At 40.2% G+C, this 24450-nt stretch overlaps 1 protein-coding gene across 3 annotated transcripts; it reads left to right on the forward strand.

Annotated features, from left to right (window-relative positions):
- The first annotated feature begins 523 nt into the window (after window positions 1-523).
- On the forward strand, window positions 524-23771 carry LIN9 (lin-9 DREAM MuvB core complex component). 3 transcript variants are annotated; one of them, XM_083734031.1, is made up of 15 exons: window positions 524-611; window positions 9787-9819; window positions 10119-10213; window positions 10592-10696; window positions 11945-12078; window positions 12924-13049; window positions 14767-14924; window positions 16196-16329; window positions 16551-16670; window positions 16830-16931; window positions 17211-17291; window positions 18832-18957; window positions 21370-21552; window positions 21990-22087; window positions 22453-23771. In XM_083734031.1, exons 1-15 carry the CDS (start codon window positions 533-535, stop codon window positions 22556-22558), a joined length of 1680 nt encoding a protein of 559 aa, XP_083590157.1. In that variant the 5' UTR covers window positions 524-532; the 3' UTR covers window positions 22559-23771. The 3 variants fall into 3 exon arrangements, with proteins under 3 accessions (XP_083590157.1, XP_083590159.1, XP_083590158.1); XM_083734033.1 differs by lacking the exon at window positions 524-611 and adding an exon at window positions 1657-1881; XM_083734032.1 differs by lacking the exon at window positions 524-611 and adding an exon at window positions 4054-4322.
- Window positions 23772-24450: the final 679 nt, after the last annotated feature.

Consider the following 24450-nt stretch of genomic DNA (forward strand, 5'->3'; position numbering starts at 1 on the left):
TCGGACAACAAAAACCCGCAGCCTCCTTAGAATGCGGTGCCCATAAATGAAGACAGTCATCCAGGACTGTAAAAAAAAAACAAACCGAAAATGCAACAACAAAAAGCACCTCGACGAGTACCTATAAAGTTGCTTGGGGAGGGGAGGGGGGTTTCTCTGACGCCCCGCACCACGACACCCAACTGTCCCCTGAGAGCAGAGCACGAGACGCACAGCCCGGTGGCTCTGCGCGTCATCAGCCCCAACCATGCCCACGACTGCAAGACGCGTGTCAGAGGGGGAGCCCTTGCACCGGGCGGGGCGACAGGGAAGCCAGCGCTCTTCCCAGTCCTGGCGCTGAGAGTTCTCTCAAGCCGCTACGAAAGAGAGCCGACAGCCGCGCTGTAGCCAAGCGAAGCGCGCTCCCGGCCGCGCCTGCCTTCGCGGGCACCTCGGCCGTGGCCCGGGCAGGCTGCTTGAGCGGCTTGGCGCGCCCCTGCCGCCCCGGTTCCGCCAGCCAGGCGGGCTGGAGGACTCCGTCTCCTCCCCCACAATGCACCGCGACAGGCAGCCTTTGAAAAAGCGGCGCGGCTCCTTCAAGATGGCGGAGTTGGATCAGCTGCCTGACGAGAGTGAGTAGCGACCCGCGGCGCCCCTCGCTCCGTCCCGCCGCTCGGCCCCTTCCTCCGCCGCCGCTCCTCAAAGGGCGGTCCCGGGGACGGGACCCTCCGCCTGCTCCCTTTTCCCGGCCCTGAGCCGCCCAGGTTGCTCCGGCTGCCGCCGCCGGCGGCGCTCGCTACTGCTGCTGCTGCTTTTGCTGCTGCTGCTGCTGTTGTTGTGGGAGCTGTGCGGGGCCGGAGCCACAGTCTCCTCCTCCCTCAGTGCCCGGCCTAGTGCAGCTCTCCAGTGGCCTCCCCTCCGCCCGCACCCCGGAGCTGCCCTCTTCGGGAGGCGGTGGCGGAGAGAGGCCAGCAGAGCAGGGCCGGAAGCCGCTGTTATATAACCTCCACTTCTGCTGTCGGGGGTGAGCCGCACCCTGCACCCCCAGTCTTGGTGCAGGCCGGGGCAGTGCCCGGGGTGGAAAGGGAGGCGTGGAAGCTTCCCTAGGCCGGGCAGCGAAGTGTTGCGTGCAGAGCAGGTGGCTGCCACTGACATTGCACCTCTCCGGGAGAGGCAGTGGAAATAAAGGGTACAGCAACCACCACAGCGCAGTTGGGGAGGTCTCTGACCTGCCATGGGCATCCTGCCCCGGGGGTTTGACATGGCACTAACCTTCGATGCTTTGGGGGTGGTTTAGGTGCTCACCCTTTCTCACTACGGAACGTCCTGCTGCTTAGGAAGATAGTTTCTTAACCAGGATAAATAAAGCATTGTTTTTCACTCTCCTCTTGTCCATAGCAGCAGGATAGTGAAAGTGGCAAAGGAGAGGTCCATATTGTTGTTTCTCTTGTGTACGTCAACTAGTAATTTAGCAACCTCTGAATTTGGAACCAAGGTAGTGGTAGCGCATTGTTTTGTGCAGTACTTTTTTCTGTGGGGTACACATACCCCTAAACATTTTGTGAATCTAAGTTTGGCCGCATTGAGGGGCAGTATTTCAATATGAGTAAGAAAATGAGAGTACCCCTAAACATTTTTTTTAGGGATAAAAACCACTGGCTTTTTGGCCGATCACTTGACAGGGTTGCATATGCTTACTAGAGTTGGCTTGCTATGTATGTTGCACCACGGAAAACTGTGGCATGGTATATTGAGAAGTTCCATGTATGTGGAGGAGGGGGCATTCAGGTTGTCCAGGGAAGCAAAAACAAGTATATATCTTCCTGAGGAAGCATTTTCGTTGAATCTGGCAGATGGAAGGCACAATGTTTCTCAGCTCAAAAGAGTAAAGCAACTTAACAGGTAAACTGCTCCGAGAGTTCTACTACAGGGTGGTGTGCCAATGTAAGCAAATAAAAAAAGAGTGAGTAAGCACTGGATATAGAAGACTGGTGGCTCATATTATCAATATAAAAATAATGCATATCCTCTGATGCATTTATTATATGAAGGATTGGGAACTGCCACAGAAATTAATCCTGAGACCGATCAAGATTCACTTGACCTTTTATTGTGTTTATGTAAAAAAGTAATCAGAGTATTAACAAAAAAGTAATCACAGTATGACATCCATACTGTGGATGTCATTGTAAACTTCTTTCTAAGGAATAGGAACACTTGGGTGACCTCCATATAGTATTCTGTGTTGAATTGGTGGAAATTGATGCAGGTTTGCATGTATACATACACTGAAAATTACAGTGGTACCTCGGGTTACATATGCTTCGGGTTACAGACGCTTCAGGTTACAGACTCTGCTAACCCAGAAATAGTACCTTGGGTTAAGAACTTTGCTTCAGGATGAGAATAGAAATCGTGCTCCGGCGGCAGCAGGAGGCCCCATTAGCTAAAGTGGTGCTTCAGGTTAAGAACAGTTTCAGGTTAAAAATAGACCTCCAGAACGAATTAAGTACTTAACCTGAGGTACCACTGTACTATGTATATGAAAACAAGAAAATGAATACAAAACATGAAATCTTACTGCATATGGACTCATTTAGTAGTTATGCAGGTGATGGCCAAAGATCCAGTGGCGTAGCGTGGGTTGTTAGCACCCGGGGCAAGGCAAGTAATTTGCACCCCCTAACCCGTGGATTTGCGCCCCCTAACCCTAACCCCCAGATGTTGTGCCCGGTTCGGCTGGCCCCCCCCGCACCCCCCACGCTACGCCACTGCAAAGATCTGTTCAAATGTGCGGGAAATAATGCAAGGCGATATACTGTACGTACTATACACTCAAGTTCACAACTGTGTGGTGGTGCAAAAGTTGAAGCTTAAAGAAAAACAGTGAATTATATAAAATTGCATTTATGGACAAACTATCAATGACTTTGAAGTTTGTTGTGAATATAGGCTATAATAGTGAATTGTGTTTGTCTAATGTGTAGATTAAACAAAGAACTAGATCATTAGTATTTGGGAAAACTGTACAATATTAATAAAATTATTTCGAGTTATATTTGTACATTTGAAAGTAAGGAAGTTGGGTTATTTTGGTTACTGTTTATTATGATTGGTAAAACATACTCAGTGTATTAGGTGATATCAAATGTTAGTCATTCTCAGTAGGTCCATTGGTTCCACATGACAAGGTGTAAGGGTCATTTTGAAAGGTATTTTCTAGTCTGATATGATTTGGGGCTATCATTTAAACTTACTCCTTTTCATAAGGTGAGACTAATGAGTGGGAATGCACCATGTTTATATACAAGCGTTTTGTAATGGGAGATGCATATATGAAAATGACCTGTATGAGAATTCTTTAATGAGAACATTCAAGGCATTTGTTTGTATGTGTAATATTGAATCAGGTACCTATCATTTGCACTAACACTAATCTATCTACATATTAACTTGCATGATCCCAAGTATAACACGTGCATCAAGCAGAAGGCATCAACATCATGTCAGAGATGACCACTCACTAAGGAATTGCACAGTGCATCTATATACCAAATATCTTGAGAAATTCACCCTAGCCAGATGTTAGAGGAAGGCAATTACAGCTTGTTGTCTACTCTGACATAGAAGAAATTTCCTCCCCACTCCAAGCATGATAATCAGAAAACTCAAGATCCATCTTCATTAGCACATGCAACCACCTTCCGAACATCATGTCATTAACAAGGTATGAACATGTATTTAGATCATTGGCCTTCAACTGGTAGGCCAGGACCCACTACCAGGTTGCAGCTTGATTTAAGTTAGGTCACAACAGCAGCACTACCACCATTCAAATATATGGGGGAAATTAAGAACTGGGTTTCCAAATGCATGTTTGGGTTAACGTTGGTCCTTGGTCTGAAAAAGTAGAAGACTACTGATTTAGATAACACAGTTATCTAAATAACTGTTGCTTGTCAACCTATTGACCAAATCTTTTGGCAGTATGGAATTGAACAACATAAAGCTTTATCTTTTGTTTTTTAAAAAATGCAGGTTTCTGCTCAGTAAACTGAATTTTTTTTTTATAAGGACACATGGGTCCGGTCCAGATATCCCCCAAAGAGCATTCTGAAGGACACAGCCGCCTGGAGGAAGTAGTGTTGGTGCAGCCATGCTGATAAGTAGTTTGCGTGATGACTGCATTCACATAAATAATAACTGCTAAGTGCTACTCATAATCATTCAAGCCAGAAGTTCCTTCCTCTACAAAAGGTGCATCTGTTGGGATGTTCTGCATCAACATCTGAACAAAGCTGTCAATTCCCATTAGCCCAGGCCAAAAAAATGAAGCAAAATAGGTAAATTAAGCTACATAAACTAAACTTAATTGGCTCACTTGGGAGGAGTAGGGTGCTGAGATCATCTTCTTATTCAATCATTTGGGCTGTAACAGCTTTCTATTAAATTTCCACATCCCACTCTCCACCAGCTTCACAAAGTGATAGGTAGGCTTTTGTAGTTAGATAAACGTTTCTCAACCACTTTCATACCTTGACTCTAAAAACATTTATTTGCAAATACAATGGTGCCTCGCTAGACGAAAAGAATTCGTTCCGCGATTCTCTTCGTCTAGCGGTTTCTTCGTCTTGCGAAGCAAGCCCATTGACAGCTTAGCGGATTAGCGCTACAGCTGTCAAGCGGCTTCCAGCGATCAGCTATTAAGCGGCTTATCAGCGGAACAGCTGATAAGTGGCTTAGCGGCTTAAGGGCAAAAAAAGCGAAAAAAACCCGCAAGATTTTTTTCGTCTTGCGAAGCAACCCCATAGGGAAATTCGTTTTGCGAAGTGCCTCCAAAACGGAAAACCCTTTCGTCTAGCGGGTTTTTCGTCTTGCGAGGCGTTCGTCTTGCGGGGCACAACTGTAAGTCCTGTTCAAGTGTAATGGAACTTAACTTACCATCAAGAAAGTAGCCTAAGATCATAATCTGGTAGTGTGATTTAGTAGTGCTGGCAAATAATGACTGCTGTTCTAGTACAGTTCTTGCAGTATTGCATACTAATTGTTACTGACTGCCTAACTGGTTTCATCTGGGTCTGTGCTAGACTAGTGTGTGGTCTATCTGCTCAGCATGCTTCCCGCTTACTGCTCACTCGCTCTCTCAACAGGACTCGCTCTCTTTCTCTTCTGTTTGTGGTCTTTGAAAATACAGGTGTGTGATGCTGTATTGCATTATAACATCTGAGTCTTGGGACCTGTGGCTAATCTGTGAGAGTAAAACCGATCTTTTATCGTTACTGTACAACATTGCACAGGGACAGAGGGAAAATCAATGTTGTCAGTAAGATTTTCCTTTGTGTCATCATCGCTTGCATCCACAGGGATCTTGACTCTGCTGTTATAGTAATGACTCTCAAGGGGTGTCCAATGCACTGTCTAGTCCTGTTGAGTTGGATGATTTTCAGTTGGTAAGGCTTGAGGATGTGGACAAGATATATGGATCGGTCAAGGAAGCCGCTTGAGCTTTCGCCCATCTTGACTAATAAAAACTAGCAGAGAGAGTACTGTGATGGGGGTGGTCCCTGCCTGCTTGAAAGAAGCCATTGGTAAGACCACTCCTTAAGAAGCCCTCCCTGGATTCAGAAAAATCTAAGTAATTACTATCCAGTTGCCAATCTCCCCTTCTTGGGCAAGGTTCTTTAGGAGGTAGTCACAGACCAGATCCAGATGCTCTTGGAGGAAACTGATTTTCTTGATCAGTTTCAAATTTTGGCACAGAAACTTCTTTGGTCGCTCTGTATGGTGACCTTTCTTGGGAGAGAAACAAGGGAAATGTGTCCCTGTTAATTCTCCTCGACCTCTCAATGGCTTTTGATACCATAAACGATAGAATCCATCTGGAGCAACTGTCAGAGTTTGGGGTGCATAGCACTGCTTTGCATTGGTTCCGGTCATACTTGGATGGCCATTTCCAGAGGGTGATGCTTGGGGAGTGTTCTTCTGCCCTGTGGAACCTTCAATGTGGGGTTCCTCAGGATTCAATTTTATCCCCTATCCTGTTTAACATCTACTTGAAGCCGATGAGTGGGAGAATCTGGAGTTTTGAAGTGCATTGTCAGCAATAAGCGGATTGCACACAGCTCTACTCCTTTATATCTGCAGGTATAGCAGTAGATGCGATGGACTATTGTATTGCCTCAGTAATGGACTGGATGAGAGCCAACAAACTGAAACTCAATTCAGATAAGACTGAAGCACTGTGAGTGGGTGGTTCTCTAGACTGGATGGATAGGAGATTGCCTGCTCCTAATGGGGTTACACTCCCTCTGAAATAGAAGGTACATAGCTTGGGGGGTAATCCCAGATCCTTTGCTGTCACTTGAGGCTCAAGTGGCCTTGATGGCACAGGGTGCCTTCCATTAGCTTTGTCTTGTGGCCCAGCTGTGCCCCTAATCTGGACAAAGATAACCTACCTTCTGTCTTCTGTTCTCTGGTAATCTGTAAATTAGATTACTGCAATGCGTTCTACATGGGGCTGCCTCTGAAAATGGTTTGGAAACTTCAGCTGATGTAGAATTTGGTGGCCAAGTTGCTCACCAGGGCAAGACGGTTTGAACATACTACACCAATCTTGGCCCAACTGCACTGGCTACCAATTGGCTTCCGGGCCCAATACAAAGGGCTGGTTTTGACTTGTAAAGCCTTAAATGGCTTAGAACTGCAATACCTCAAGGATAGCCTCTCCTCATTTGAACTGACCCAGACCCTGTGATCATCATCTGAGCCCTTCTCCATGTGCCCTCTCCATGAAAGGACCAGAAGATAGCAGCACAAGAACAAGCCTTTTCTGCGGTGGTTTCGCATTTGTGGAATTCACTCCCCAGAGAGGCTTGCCTGGTGCCTTCATTACATAACTTTAGGTGCCAGGTGAAAACATTTCTCTATAACCAGGCCATTGCGTGATTAAACATTTAATGGCCTTTTAAATGTGTCTATGGGAAGGGAGGTTATTGGGAGTTTTTATGTATTATGTGTTCTCATTTTGCATTTTTGTGTTGTGAACTGTTCTGTGATCCTTGGATGAAGGGCAGTATATAAATGTAATAACTACTACTAATAATATTTGCTATTTTTTGCTTCTGGTGCCTATCTTCTCTACTCAGATTTGACTCATGGGACACCTAAGACTGTATTTCTGTCCCCCTGAAGCACACTGTCTTGAACTGCTACATTATAGTAGAGTCTGATAGGTCTGGGGTTTACTAATTTATCGCAACTGTTTGCAAATTTTCTGTGGACCAGCATTCCACACACCTGGTCCTATTCTTTAGCTTTGCACAGGCAACCATAGCATTGGACTGTTGGAGAGTTTGTGTGAACGCTTTTATTTTGTAAATTACAGCAGCTTTGGCAACATAGCATTTCCCCCCCTAAAAGCTGATGTGCATCTAGAAAAGTAGCAGTTTCTTTTACTATCCTATAAATGTATCGCTCGCTTCTTGTCCATGAAGGCAAGCAAAACAGTGATGTTATCCATCAAAATAGGTTCTTACCTGGTAGAAATATTGCCATGTTCTGTTTTTGTATGTATTTGGAGAACTGCAGTGGTGATGTAAAGCTTTTAAAGCGTTTTCTTCTGGCAACTCACACGTCTACTGTAGTTAAGGAGACAGTGAGGAATGTCTCCATTGTTATCACTGCTTTGCACGACATTTTTATACATGCGTCTCCTAATACAGAATGTTTATATACTGCCAAGGCCTTCTGTTAGGAAGGAATAACCTTGACTGATTCTGTCATAACTATAGTTCATAACTACAGTTCAGAATGACTGTAACACTTCATGTTTCTGTCTTACATTTGGTGATATCCTCAGGCATGGCCAAACTTTGCCCTCCGGCTGTTTTAGGACTACAGTTCCCATCTTCCCTGACCACTGGTGCTCTTAGCTAGGGATGATGGGAGTTGTAGTCCCAAAACAGCTGGAGGGCCAAGTTTGGCCATGCCTGAGCTAAGTCATACAGTACTCATAGTAGACTTATCAAAAGCAATGGACTTAAATCCATTCAATGACCAACTTGTAAGTAAGACTAACATTGGTTATCACCCAGTAAGTTTAGAATATGTTTTATTCGCCACAGTAAATAGGCTTGCATATGTCAGGAAAATTCCTGACATGTCTTGCTTTTCGGGTGTAAAAATTGCTGAATTGGCAAAATGTCAGAGAAACCTCGAAAACCACTATTTGGGGTGGAGGTTTCCCCAAAAAAGCTCAACAATTTTGGTGGTGTTTTAAAATAGTAGCTGCAAATCTTGCTTTTCTGTGCAAAACATCTGAACAGCTAATGCTCCTTACTTTCAAATTTGCTACAAATATTATCCTTGTAACAATTTTATTAAGCTTATTCCTTGCTGTGTGTTTGTTATCCTGGCCAACTACCTTGTCACAGATATAATTAAAACACTTTAAAAGAATGTATATTATTTTACAGTTTTCTTACATGCTGAAGGTATAACAGGGATTGAGGTGATAATCAAAGAATGAATAACATTGCTTTGCCAGCTCTCATCTGTTTGTTGACCTTCCCATGCTGTACATATGAACATGTTTAGCACAGTTTAGCACATCTACCAACTTAGCTGCATGAACAGTGTATTACTGCTATGCTGCATGTTTTCATTTTTTGGCTTACTTTGACTTTATAGTTGAAGAGATTGTATTCATGCTCCTTGGATGAAACCACAAAATATGGTTTGCTGAATATCAGGAAGTTATTAATTAGGGGATTAGCAAAGGGACCAGGGCAACGGTCCTTGTTTCTTTACCATCATACAATAATTTGACATATGTGTGAAATAACCCTAGCGTTAATGTGCTTCTGGGCTGTATCTAGTTGGTGTTCCTCCACCAAAAGAAAACTCTTTGATCCAGTGGGAACTTAAATTAGTAGACGAGGAATTGGAGTGATTTTCAGAGATTTTCCCTTCAACCTAGGCCCGTTGGCATTTACAAAGATGTCTGCAAATGTGACATGAAGACTGGCAACATTAACCCCACCATATGGGAATCCCTTGCAGACAACCACAGTACCTGGAGACAATTGGTCAGGTTGTGTGTCCACAGCACTGACCAGAGGACGAATGACTGCTGCAAGGAGCACAGAAAGAAGAATTGCCATGGTGCATCTGCAGCAGCACATCCAATGCCTTCATCTGCCCCAGCTGCAACAAAACATGTCTATCCTGCATCAGTCTCTACAGCCACAGCAGGCACTGCAACATTCCAACAGTTTGACTTCACCCCCAAAGGCACACACTCTCCATTGTCTCCCAAGACAGACAAATGCCAACCCCCTTCAACTCCATACCTGCTCAAATCTGCTATGGATCCTTCAGTACAGTATGAGAGATGGTGTGGAATCTGCAGGGGGAATTACCAAAGATCACATCAATACTTATTCTGTTGATGGTAGGTTCTGCTGGATCAAAGAGCCTTCCTCAGTGGAGGGATACTAGTTGGACATAACTAGTATTTATACTTTGAATTTGACTTAGCTGTCATAGCTACACTTCTCTGATGAATACTTTGTGTGCATGCTGAGGATGTTTTCACAGAGAATCCTGATCTTCCCAGAAGTACATATTCCCTGAATTAATACTTCCTTGGTTGGAAGCCATAATAGCTGATCAGGCTGGAGCTTGTTTACATTTGTAAGGCGTTTCCCTATTAAGAAAGAAAACTAAATTAGCTATAAATGCTGAAAGAACTGTGAATCCACTGTCAGGAAATATTGTTCCCTTATTGGATTTTTTTACTTATTTCAGGTTCATCAGCAAAAGCTCTGGTTAGTTTGAAAGGTAGGACATACCATTTATTTTTAATTTGTTGTACTTGTGGAAAGTAAAAGTTCAGTCATGGTGTGAATGAATATCTAAAGAGCACTTCATTCTTAAGTGGGAAGTCGGCTGCATTTTCAAAATAGAAAGATAACATAATTTTTAAAAATTAAACAGAGGTTTTTTACAATGTGGTTATATCTTTAATGTTAAAAATGGTAAACTTTTAAGTTTTCATTTGTACAGTAAAGGATTTTTAGAGAACATTATATTAATTTTACATAGGAATAATAATATTTATGATTTATAACTTAATACAGAGGGAAGTTTATCAAATACATGGAATGAAAAATTCAGTTCCTTGCAGAAAACACCCATTTGGAAAGGCAAGAATGCAGGAGCTGCTGTAGAAATGGTAAGGAGCAACACTGACCTATATTAGTAGTCTTCTAGTTTTCTTTCCTTTGGCCGTTAAATTTTTTAAGAATAAACATTTTTCCTGGTTTCGTAAGCGCAGAGTAGCAGTATAAAATATGACATTACGTTGAGTACTATAACAGTTGTACAAAAGGAAGCCAGCTGTTTAGGTAAATTTCCTTTCAGCTAAGTAAAATAAGCAAGGTGAGGGAAACTAGAGGCCACAAAAGTCTGTAACTGTGCTACATAGATCAAGATTATGTTATTATATTAAAGGAAGCATCTTTTGCGTGTTTATCATGGGTTTGCTGTATTGCAGGAAAGCGCGTTGTGAAACTTTTCAGTTGATTGAGTCAGATTTTTCTTTTTGCTCCAGCCCTTCAGAAATTCAAAACGAAGTCGGTCCTTTTGTGAGGAAGAGGAAAGGCAAATGAATACACGATCACCCAAAAGAAACCAGAGAGTTGCAATGGTTCCCCAGGTATGTTAATCTGTAAAGTTTGTTGCATTCATTGATAGGTAAACTAAACCTTCTCAGTTTCCACTTTATTGCAAAAATCCAAACACATTCAAAAAGGAGAAATATAGTAGTCATGGGATACTTCAACTACTGCAATATCTGCTAGAACTCAAACTCCACCAAGAATGTAAGGTCCAACAAATTCCTCCATTGCCTCACTGACAAATGGAAGAAGCATCAAAGGGATCATCTCTCTTGGACTTGGTCCTCACCAACAGGGAGGAACTGATCGAAAAAGTGAAAGTATCCGGAAGCTTGGGAGGAACTGATTATTGTCCTCTTGGGTTTCATTATACACAGGCAATGAAAACAGAGTGTAGTTGAACATCCATTCTGAACTTTAAGAAACTTAAGGAACTACTGGGTGAGATTCCGTGGTCAGAAATACTCAAAGAGAAGGGAGTCCAGGGTGGATGGGAGTTTCTTAAAGGTGAAAGATTGAAGGGACAAAGGCAGATAATTCCAACAAGAAAGATAAGTGGGCTGCACTTAAAGAAACCAGAGTGGCTGCATAAGGAGCTTACAGATGAACTGAGATTTATGAAGGACATGTAAAAAATGAGAAATCACGAAGAAAAGAGTATTCACGAGTAGCCAACAGTTGCAAGGAGAAGGTCAGGTCGGCCAAAGCTCAGAATGAACTCAAGTTTGCAACGTGGATTGGTTGAATTTCTATGCTGCTTTTCATTCAGCTGAATCCCAAAGTGGCTTACAAACAATAAATAACAATAACATAGTAGAGCTTAACAGAACATCACAAGTACGGCATAAAGCATATGAAATAATTAACAAATAATCAGTAAAACAGTTACAATCTATAAATCACTATTAACAAAGCAGCAACTAAAAACTAAGACAAACGGTTCAGCTAGGACTTGAACCAATAGATTCAAGTTACAAGAAAGGTGATCCCAACTAAACATCAGCCAGAACTTTCTGACAGTTGAGAGCGGTTTTAGAGTGACTTTCCTTCCTTGGAGGTTTTTAAGTGCACAGCACTGCCCTTAAGACTTGTCCAAGTTTCTTGGAGGCTTTTAAGCAGAGGTTGGGTGGCCATCTGTCATGTATGATCTACTTGAGATCCCTGCATCACAAGGGGCTGGACTAGATGATCCTCAGGGTCACTTCCCACTCTATAATTCTGTGGTTCTGTTCTTTTAGTATTTCTATTAGTAATCTCTGGTTGTTTTTGTTTTTATTATTATCTAGAAGTTTACTGCAACAATGCCAACACCAGACAAAAAGGCATCACAGAAGATCGGTTTGCGGCTACGTAACTTACTCAAACTTCCTAAAGCACACAAATGGTGTATTTACGAGTGGTTCTACTCAAATATAGATAAGTATGTATGACTTTTCATTTGTTAGTTTTAGATTATAATCCTATGCAGACATGGAAGCAAGTACCATTTGCCTCAAAGGTGCTTTCTTCTGTGTAGGCATGTGTGAGATAGCATTGTAAAGCAATATACTGGAATTAAGCTATTTGTATTTTCATATGACTGCTTCATAGCTGTGCAGTGAAACTTGTGGTTGTTTCTTTAAAGCAAAATGGGGCAAAAATGGTTTTGTCAGATTTTAATAGTTACAAGAATTAAATATTGCTCATCAGTTTCTCTGCAAAATGTTTTGCAATAGCAGGTTTTTTAAAGAGATAAGAAAATAACTACTATATTCTTGCTAAGATATACCTTGGCCTGGTTCTTATCATCATTTTTGCCTACCTTATATTGGTGACAACTTAAAGCAATATTTCTAATGTTACAAAGCTTATTACTTTAATTTCTGAATAGTACAGTTGCTGGAGTCATAAGAGTAATAATGACTTTCATGGTTCTGTAAACTATATTATGCAAGGCAGAGTTTTAATAAATAGGAAAGTGAATTTTTTTTGGAAAAAATGCCTTGTTCATTTCTAAATTGACTGCATTAGCTTCAAAATATTTTTCAGTTATAACATTTTACTTTTCAGTTATAACATGTTATAACATTTCAGTTATAACATTTTCCCTGTAAAATGAAGAAATTAATATTAAGCCCAAGTTGACAAATGACTATAATTTAAACATTTAGGAAGCAAAATTCTCTAGTCTTAGGTATATGGAGGTAAAATTGTGTTGGCATGTCATAATACATTTTCTGAATGTTCTTGAAAATATAATGACAGAATACCAATTGTTTTTAATAGGCCACTCTTTGAAGGTGATAATGATTTCTGCGTTTGCCTGAAAGAATCTTTTCCCAATCTGAAAACCAGAAAATTAACAAGAGTTGAATGGGGAAAGATCAGACGGTTAATGGGGAAGCCACGAAGGTAAAACATTAGCTTGAAAGACTGAAGGCTCTTTAGCTGTAGAGTTTTTGTGGGGAGTTGGTGGTGGTGGTTTTTGTTGAAGGGTTTCCTGGATGATTCATTTTAAAAAGTTGGTGCTTAATGGGTAATTTTAAGAATGTAGGATATGTTGCATAATCGTAATTGAGTATGTAGCCAAGTTTCAGCCTGATGATGAATGCAAAGCATTTGAGGAGTACAACTTAGCATATATAAGGACATAAGAAGAGCCTACTGGACCAGGCCGCTGGCCCCTCTGGTCCAGCATCCTATTCTCAAAGTGCCCCACCCCTCCCCATACTGGACTGGAGAGCATAACCATGTTAAGTATCTTGGCAGCTTTCAGTGCCGTGGACCATGACATCCTTATGCATAGGGCTGGGAAATGGGAACACAGTGTTTTCATTCATACCTAGAAGCTTGATTCCAGAAGATACCACTGGAAAACTACTTATTGGTTTATTGACATTTATGTTATGTTATGTGTAGGGTTCTGTAGTGCTCTCCATTTTTAAACATCTACCTGAAACCACTGAGTAAGGTAATTCTGATTTTCGGAATAGATTCTGTCTCTTACGTTCATCTGATTCTGGTATCAGGATGAGTAATGGACTGAATGAAGACCAGTAAAGCTTTATAAGAAAGCAGAAATAACAGACAACCAGTACAGATGCTAAAGGATTAGACTATTTTCCCTAGCTTCTTTAGGATGTGTTTATTATTATTATTATTATTATTATTATTATTATTATTATTATTCTAAGCCTGGGGTTGATAAACTGTTTAAGGATAGCCCCACAAATCAAATAGCTCCTGCTGACTTGAGGAAGAAAGCTGCAACAAAGGAGCAGGGTCTGTTTATATGGCATTCAGAAAGAATTTCAGCCATGGGCAAGGCAAGGCAAAAAAACAAAACAAAACACATCACCCATGTGATAACTGTTTCTTATGACTATAGCACGCTTCTTTCTTCTTGCAGTTGTTCTAAGACAACTATCCTAGTACTTTACAGCTCTAAAGGTTAGAAAGCTTTTAAGGAATTCAAATCTAGATACCTTGGGCTGCAGTTTTATGTACACATAATCTGGGAGTAATCCCCATTGAATGCAGTAGACTTACATAAACATACATAAGATTGCACTGTTGATAGCTAAATTGTATGCATTCAACTTCATAACCACTGTCTTCTGTCTGTACAGATGTCAGTTAGCTATTACTGCTTTCTCTTCAGTGCACAGTTGGCTTTGACAGGTTTCAGTTTTGCAAAGAAAGGATAAACATCTTGCATCTAACTGCATTTATTACCGACAGCCATCGTTTCTGTGTGTCAGTGTTTAGACATAGGGATAAACTATTATTTTCAGCACATACAGATTTCAGTTGTCAAATTCTCCTGCAGGGGGACCTTTCCAGTCTGTGTACCACTTGCTTTCTGTTGTGCTGATTTCCCCCCTCAATGTAAAAAGTGTATAAAGGCAGTCGGTTTTATCCAACGAAGTCCACTTGCACATTGGAATTTACCCCCCCCCCCATCAGTGAAATCTGCGCCAGAGGGCTGAGGGAGGAAATTCCCATTGCAGAAGCAGATGTCCTTGTGTGACTGTTGGTTGCAACCCAATCTATCATACTTTTCAAGGATAAAGCTATAAGATGTTTGAATAAATGAACATAAAGTAAAGAAATTACAATTGTTTTGCAGGTGCTCTTCTGCATTCTTTGAAGAGGAAAGGTCCGCATTAAAACAGAAACGGCAAAAAATTAGACTTTTGCAACAGCGGAAGGTGGCAGATATATCCCAGTTTAAAGATCTTCCAGAAGAAATTCCGTTGCCACTAGTTATAGGAACAAAAGTTACAGGTACCTTTTCCCCATCTCTAAATTACACTACTGTTTTAATTAGCGTTGAATTCTGAAGATGTAGTTTAACTTGAAGTTATTTAAAGGAGTGAAGCTTTTACATCTCCACCGCTAGTACTGCACCATCTGTAAACAAGATTACCTTCCCTAGGTTTGGCATTTCAAATGACCCAAGTAGTTATAAGATACATGGCACGCTCTTGCAAAACTTCTCTAGTGTTTGCCTGGACCATGTACTTAAATCAAGGGCTAGCTTCCATAATTCTTTTTAACCCACCCTGTCACTTCCATGACTGTTGTCTGCCACTATTTTCTTTAACTCATCGTGATGATATTACATCATTGGGAGTTTTCTGCTTACTGGTTCCATTAGTCTTTCTACCAGCCATCTAGAATGGGCTGGCCCAGCCTTGTCCAGAATTATAGAACAATTAGAATGCAGCTTTGTTTTAAATGCCCACCATTTGGGGTTTTAGTTTCACTTGTTTCCTGCCATGTTTATAATAGGGGCTTTGTATTCTCTGATTCCTCACAAGCACATAATTCTGCTTCCTCATAATCTAATCTTCCATTTTGAAAAACACAGGCTTCTATCCTCCATAGATAGCTATGTGAAGATAGGCTTTTACATTAGGCAAGCAATGCCTAGTGAAATCTTAGAAGCCAGAAAGGATTCTCTGGGATAGGGACAGGGGTCATGGTCCTACACCTGCCTTTTCCTCTCCCATTTAGAAAATCAGACTAAATTGTGCAAAATAATAATTTTTTTTTAATTTAAAACTTAATTTGCAATACTATACTAGCCACAGAATTCTGCTTTCCTGGTACAGAATTTGTTGAGGCAGAACTCTTGATTCCGTCATTAAATAGTAGATTCTATCATTAAATAGTCGCCTTACTGTACCCATAGCTTTGGGGGACAGATGTCTTGTTCTTCGGAGGAGATAGTGTTATGAGATGCTGTATGCCTGAGCCACCCTCCTAATTCCTGGATCGAGCATAGATTCAGTTGTTGGAACAGTCAGCCTGGTAATGGTCTGTTAAGTATGGGTCATTAAGGAAACAAAGGGAATGGCTCTGTGCCACAGGGTGGGCCTTTCTCCCTCAACTATCTGTTAATTAGAAGGACAAAAGACCAGAGTTGAGTGATGTGACCTAGAAACTGGATGCAACTGCTTCAGGCTGGAAAGGCAGAGGAAGCCACACCTGATTTCTGTGGCATGCATCAATAATTTGCTCTGATTAAGACTGGGGGTTGTTTTTTGTTTTAGCACGGTTACGTGGTGCTCATGATGGACTCTTCACTGGACAGATAGATGCTGTTGACACCCTTAATGCTACTTACAGAGTAACCTTTGAGAGGTCAGGGCTTGGAACGCATACAATCCCAGATTATGAAGTTCTTGTAAGTAATATCTACTTTTTTAAAAAAAGTCTGCAAGCATGTGAATTTTTTTCTCCCAGATGAATGTCATAATTTTATTTTACAAGACAATTCAAGAATAAAAGGCATATAGTATTTTTGTCAACTTTATTAATATATCTAAAATACATTTTCTTTTTCAAAATATTACTCTTAATCGTAGTGAATTCTGCTTAACTTTTCTTCCTCTTTCTAACTTAAAGAGTAATGAACCTCATGAAACCATGCCAATTGCTGCCTTTGGACAAAAACAGCGACCTTCTAGATTCTTTATGACTCCTCCTCGGTTACATTACACACCTTCCCTCCAGTCACCAATTACAGTAAGTATCTTAAAGTGAATTTTTTTATTCATTCAGTAATTTGCTGCATTTTAAACCATCTGAAGCAAATTAAAGTATCATTTCAATAAATTCTATAGTTAACTAATACATAAGAATGAATGAAATAAAATGCTTAAGGCAACTTTCTTTGTTGCATAGGACAGTGATCCTTTACTAGGACAGTCTTCTTGGAAGAACAAATTTTCAGGCTCAGATAGTGAGACATTAGGTGGTTTTCCAGTAGAATTCCTTATCCAAGTGGTGAGTGTAAAATCCTTTTCTTTCAGTTTTATCTGTACTGATTTTGAGCATCTCTAAAAGTTAAAATCAGTTTAATTACTTTATACATGGCTGTCAAACATCTACAATGACGTTCCATAAATCTTTGAAAACCAGATTATATCATCTATACATTTAATTTGTATCTTGGTCGTCTGATTTATATCCACAACAATAGTTTGCTAAGTTTTTACTTTATAATGTATTTTACAATCCACTGATCTTATATTTATTCTGATATGCTTTCTCTGTTTTCTGCAGACCAGACTATCAAAGATTCTTATGATCAAAAAGGAACACATCAAGCAATTAAGGGAGATGAACACAGAAGCAGAAAAATTGGTAACTATATATATATTATATATACTTGTTTCAGCTGTTTTGTAAAGGTTACACGGGGCTTAAGGAGTTTTAAAGGTGTATGCTTCTTATTTAAAGAAGTTCAAACAAAGGAAGATCTGTACAGAATTTGGATTGAAGGCCCCATGCCCCATCCCCCTGAGCCTCCAAGCCCCAGTTTGAAAGTTTTAACTCTCAGATCTAGGTAAGAGTGGGAGAATACTTGAAAATAATTTGTTCTTATTAGCAGCTTTTCTCAGTATTGACATAAAGAAAAAACTATATATTTCTAAGATGTTCTTTTGTGGCTATCTTTTATTATTGTTTATTCAATTCCTATACCATCCTTCATCTGAGGATCACAGGGTGGTTTACGATAAAAACGTACATAATATAATAACAAACAAAAGCAATACTCTTTCCCCACCCCAGTTTAAAAAGCCATAGATTGTTTAATTGGTCAAGGGCCTGAGCAAAGAGGGAATGTTTTCATCTGGTTCCTAAAAAGACGTCATGAAGGTGCCAAGCGAGCTTCCCTGGGGAAGAGCATTCAACAAACACAGAGCGACCTTATATTTGCTGTCACAGTTCAAATAAAAAATTGTAGCAAGTCCTGGTAGGAATCTTTCTCCATTTAAAACACCTTACAACACAACCCTATGCATGCATACTCAAAAGTACAGTGAATCCCACTGAGAACTTACAGGTAATTGTTTTTTTTTAAAATATTTTTATTAAGGATTTTCTTGTTTTACAGAAGTGTAGTGCCTCGTATTTTTTTCTTCTTCTTCTTCCATGTAACGTTTTTACAAATCCGTTTCATTTGTTGAGGCATTAGGGGGAGAAGAAAACAGAAAGAAAAAAGAAAGGGGGGGTGGGGAGAGGGAGGATGGATGGGGGTGGGGTCGGGTGGCGGTGTTTCTATTATGTTTAATGTATGTAGAGTTTGGTGTCAGCGTTGCTTGTGTTGTTCACTTGTGTTCCTTTGGTGGTGAGAGAGGTTGGGGTTGGCTTAGGGTGTGATTGTTTGCTTGTGATTGGCTGTGGTGATCTTTGTTTTCGTGTGTGAGTGAGGTGGGTGGGTGTTTTGGATCAGGTTACTTACAGGTAATTGTTTGTAGGAATTCAGCAGCACTAAATCTGAACTCAACCCAGGCTGTCTTGGGCATCCATCAGTTAAATAGGCATACAGTTGCTGCCCTGGACTTCCATAGGGGGAAGGGTGTAATAATTTTTTTTAAAAAAATAAGCAGAATGTAATACAGTTCAGAAAATATCTACATCAGAAATTCAGAATTATTTGCAGGAATTGATTTTGAAAGGACCCTCCGTTTGTTCGTTGATTAAATCTTTGTAGGAAATTTAAATACATTCTCACACTTTCCTTAAGGTGGCTAGGTAATGCAGCAAGCATTTTTAAGAAGCCCTCATGTCAAAACTATTTGAAAACCAAATTGTTTTGAATCTCGCTTTAATTGTGCAAGAAATAAACAAATTATTGCTTTGTGCACTTAATTCTTTTCTTTCTCTTTTCTTTGCACAGAAATCCTACTCAATGCCTATTGGCATTGAATTTCAGAGAAGATATGCAACTATTGTCTTAGATCTTGAACAGCTGAACAAGGATCTAAACAAAGTTTTACATAAAGTTCAACAGTATTGTTATGAGGTAAAATGCTGCTATTCTATCTTTCCCAAATAGAGAATTATAGCCATTGGAAGAACCCATAGCAGCCTCAGAAACTGATATAGTTCAGTTGTAAAGCATCAGTTCTGCATTAAGAGTGTCCCTGGTTCAATTCCTGGCATTTCTGGGGAAGACTGTGAATATCTCCTGTTTTGAATCTTGGAAAGCTGCCGCAGCATGACTACAAAAGAATAAGCGTATCTCTGAGCACATGCAGAATTCATTTCACCATGTCCTCTGCCAACATCTGCAACTAGGAGTAATGACAGGGAGGCTTAAACCCCAGAACTTATCTCTCATTACTGAAAATTAGTGTTACGTTGCACAGGGCTAAATAATTAAGGTACCATATTAGTAACACAATATCACTACTGAAAAAGGAATGGAAGCTAAACCAAACATAAGCCCTACTCTCGAGGCCAAGTGAAGAGAGTGCATGCGGGCATGAGCAGAGTGCCCTTCTCACTACACAAATACCTACCTAGTATAATGCAGTCAATATCTAGGTAACTAGTGTTGTTATTGCATTTATATCCTCTTTTCTCCAAGTTTCCTCAAGGTGGCATATACACTTCCCTCCTCCATTTTATTCTCACATCAGCCCTGTGAGGTATGTTAAACTAAGAGATAGTGACTGGCCCAAGATAACCCACTGGGTGTCATGGCTGAGTAGCGATTTGAACCCTGGTCTCCCAGGTCTAACCTGACCACTACACTGACCACTACACCACGCTGCCATGACTTGCAGGCATGGGAAACTGTTCTCTTTCATATTAGTAATTAAGGCATTGTTTCATACAGTGCCACTCTCTAGTGGGTAGACCAGGGGTTGTCAACTGGTTCCCTACCACCCACTAGTGGGTGCTTCAGGATTCTAGGTGGGTGGTAGGGGGTTCTACGGCACAGGCTGAATCTTCCTTCCATCGAGCACTGCTGGGCGGTAAGGAAATTTTACCATCAAGAAAGATGCATTAGTGGGCAGTAGGTATAAAAAGGTTGACTACCCCTGGGGTAGACGGTGTTAGAAACTGAGATATGAAAGCTAGGAGCTAAATGGGACCTTAAACCTTGGTTATGGGTGCAACAATGGAATGTCTAGGCACACTCTTTTATAACAAGAATACAAAGCTGAAAATGAATGAACTGCAGCTAAAATATTATGTTCACTTTTCACATGGTCTAGTTGTCCCCCTGCCCACCCCCCTAATATTCTTAAGAGGGTCTCTTCAACAGTGGCAGTTTTAATCTGAAATATTAGGCACAGTACTGCGCCGAGAGCTCAGAAACTGCTCACGCTAATGAAATTCCCTGTCACAAAATGCGCTTAGAACAATGGGAGTTTCAAATACTACAAGCTTTATGCTCTCCACCATCTGTAATATTTCTTGAGAAAAGAATGGAGGGGGGATTAATATAGTAATAATTAAATCACTTCTGCCTGAATATCTGTTGGTATATGATTCTAAAGATTTCATCACTTTCTCTAGCAAAAGGAGGCCACTGCACAGAAACAGAGCAGTATTGGTGCACTCAGCGGAAGCCTTACATTTGCAGAGGTCTTTAGTAGAAACAGAGAGAGAGAGAGAGAGAGAGAGAGAGAGAGAGAGAGAGAGAGAACCAAAACTCACAAACAGTCCAATGAGGGTTGAGCATGTTCAGTAACCACAGAATACTGAGTGTCAATTGGGGGAATAGAACTCAGAATCATAGAAGAGGAGGGCATGGTCATATGAAACTAAGGACTTGGAACATTTCTTGCTGCAACATTTACTTTTTGCAGTTCCCATTTCTGCATGTGTGTGTGTGTGTGTGTGTGAGAGAGAGAGAGAGAGAGAGAGAGAGACTCTTCCAATTCACCTTGATTCCTTCAGCTGTTTAGAAGCCTCTTCACATATTTGCTACATAACTGAATGAAATGCTTAACTGATATACACATGCAAGAGAATGAGGTAGTAAGTCTCTGATATGGTAGAATGGACAGTAGCAACTGAAATTGCAGGTGAGGGATGCTATTTAATTGCTTCCCCACAAATAAAAAGCTAGTATATCAGGGAGATAGCTCTTATTCCAGCCCACTCTATGCTAGTTTTCTGCTTGAAGGGATTTTTAAAGTGTAGGGGTCATTAAAAAATACATCCCATATCTGCAGTCTGAAGTGTTGGACACTATTCTATTAGTTCTATACACTACCATTTTCTGCTACTGTCCCTAATGGAGTGGTGGTGCTTTTAAAATGTTCAAATGCAAAACTTGTTCAGTCAGATATTGTTACGTTAGATAGCATAACCTTTCCATTTTAAACAGAATATAAGTCAGTGATAATGTTAGAATATAGAACCTGGATGAACCCATCAGACGAAATCTAATTCGATCTATGTTCATTTTCTCTCCCAGCTTGCCCCAGATCAGGGTCTACAGCCTGCAGACCATCCCACAGATCTGAGACGGAGATGTGAAGAAGAAGCTCAGGAAATTGTCAGACAGTCAAATACATCAACAACAGGACAGCCGTGTGTTCAGAATGAAAACCTGACAGATTTGATTGCTAGGCTTACAGCAATATTACTGCAGATTAAGGTAAATGGTACTGAGAGAATGAAAATACCGGTACATACTGTAATATGCTCACTCCCCCTGTTGAGGTGAGAGATGCTGCCAAGACTCAATCTTGTTCCAAAGGCTGAAACAGTAATGCTGGCCTCAGAAAAGTGTGGAAGTCTGCTACCCCTAATAACTTCCCCCATACATACCACCCCAGCAATTTTCAGAGAGGGACTTGGCTTGTCATTACATTTCCTTCTCAGAACCTAGTTGGTAGTGCTCCTTTTTTGTTTATGCACCCTCTGAGGACCTCATCAATGTCCACTAACCTCCTTTAGTCTCCCACCCCACACCCACTTTCAAGCAGGATGCACAAAGTGGCAGAGCAGTTTCCACAGTTTTTGGATTTTGTAAACAGCTGTAACATGTATTATCTCCTGAACCTTGAATTTTTAAAATTTCTTTTCTTCTAGTGTCTAGCAGAAGGAGGTGATCTAAACTCCTTTGAGTTTAAGTCTTTAACAGATTCATTAAACGACATCAAAAATTCCATAGATTCCACCAACATCAGGTAATATATTGTAGTGTTTTATTTATTGGTGTGCTTATTTGTATTTATACATCTGCCTTTTAAAATGGGGGGGGGGGGCAGAGCCCAGGGTAGCTTATAATACAAGCTTTCTGTAACACAACATTATAACAATAATTAGAAAAATTAATTTAAAACAGCAGCAAGACTTTAAAAACATTTATATCCCCAAAGCCAGGACAGATTTTTTAAAAAGTCCTGAACACACCCAATGTTGGGGGCATTGAGATCTCACTGAGATAGGGGCAATAGAATACGTGGGGGGGTGTATACTGAAAGACTGTAATACATTCAGTATGTTGAACATTTCAGAGATGCTGACAAACGGAAACTTTTTCTTTCTTTAGTTGTTTTCAGAATAACGTTGAGATCCACGTTGCACACATCCAGAGTGGTCTCAGCCAGATGGGAAATCTACATGCCTTTGCTGCAAATAACACCAACAGAGACTGAAAGAAACATTCACCTTAGTCCAAGTGTACAGAATGTAGTTATAAAAAAGCCTTCTTATATAAGCTTCACCAAATATCCTAACTGCTAGAAGAAATAGGAAAAGAGGATATTTTGAGATCCATTGTACTGCTTCTGAAGAAACCAGCATAAAATTACCAGCATTGCTATAGACTTCATCACTTGCTATGCACATACAGTATCTTGTTTAACAGCTAACCTTTAGTTATAAAAGTACATAGATATGTTGTTTTTTGAACTGAAAAAAAGTTATACAGACATGTTTTCTTATAATGTGAAGCAAGAATACTTTTCTTTTAAATTTATTTGCAACTATTCTGTCAACTATTGAGAGCTGTTTTGAAGAAGGAAGTGACACAGAGGTTGCATAGCAATCTCTTCTTGAAAGCCTAGTACTTGTGTCTCACTGCCTTTTGATTTTAGTTTCTGAAGAGTGCTGTGTTTGGTAAAAAGCAGTGTGTATTCCTGTTTTCGCGAAGTGGCAGCAGGATATGCAAAGGAATGGGATTGGGTAGGTAGCTATTGTACACTTGTGGATACTGGCAATCCCTGTAAATCAGTTAATATCGTTTGAATGTCTTTATTTATCATAACTTATAAAAGTAATCTAATGAAGGAGTAGAAAAGGACTGCTGAATTCCCAGAAATTAGTATGACTTGCTTTCCCCCCTCCATAATGGGCAAAGTGTTCTAGTTAAGGTATTTCACACAAATAACTGGTAATATTTTTCCATTGATTTGTTGCACAAACTTAAACTAGATACCTGCTTATCAAGCATTTAACAGAGTTCATGATGCAGTTGGATAGCCAGTCCCCTGAACTGCCTAAATAAAAATAAAAAGCAAAGATCTGAGGAGTACACAGAAGTATCAATCTTGTAAAAAGGGTGTATTGAGTTGTTTATTTAGAATAGACTTGTAAAGCTTCAGTGTAATAAATTGTTTCCAGATTTGAATTTTTAGATAGCTGTAGCAATGTTTTGATTCTTTCATGCCTCATAAAATGAGGTCTTTTGTATGTTAATGTAAAAAGAAAATGTAAACAATTATTTTCAATTTAAAATTTTGTATAGTTTTAAAAACGCTTCTGTATTCTGTGTGTGTATTTGTGCTGCTTCAAAACTTAACTGCAGAGTCTATATTTAGCAAAACCTGTTCTTTTAAGAAATGCATAAATCTTTTATTCTCATTGAGTTATGTAAGTTGTAATGTTTTACTAAAATTGCGAAACATGAGCATTAGGCCTGAAATAGTTTTAAGACGTTTAGTTAATATATTTTCAGAAATTCATTTTTGCCTGGTGATTTGGAAGGTGTGTGCACAGGTGGTGGAGAATGTTTAGATGGACTTTGAATTTCATCCAATGGGGGGGGGGTGAAAGACTCCACGGTGTATTTTTCACTGCAACTTATATATTTATTTCATAGAATGTATATGCTGCTAGATTGCAAAACAGCAGCAACCACATAGTAGACCTAGTACAATGTCCCCAATTTCAGTCAGTTACCACATAACATTTTCATTATGGAAACAAAACCATTGGTAGCATAAAATAACCATAAAATTGAATTTTGTTATTTGGGGGGGGGGGGTTGCCTGAGCCAATGTTAGTGGATAGAACAGTAGTAAAACACCTCTTCATTTTTTCATAGACAATGGGGTCAGGAAAAGATCAATGTGTATGTGGTTTCAGCTCCTCTCACAAAGAGGAACAACTTGTATTTTTGTACACTCCTATGGAAATCCTAGGACCTGACTCCTTATTTGGTTGTGAAATAACCACTTTGATTTTATAGGATTTGTACTTTTAATCTTCATCTGCTGCTATCGAGAGGTCTATGTTGTGTATATTTCTCAAAGGTACCTCAGTATAC

Source organism: Podarcis gaigeae (assembly GCF_964106915.1).
Source record: "Podarcis gaigeae genome assembly, chromosome: 3".
NCBI classification, from domain to species: domain Eukaryota; kingdom Metazoa; phylum Chordata; class Lepidosauria; order Squamata; family Lacertidae; genus Podarcis; species Podarcis gaigeae.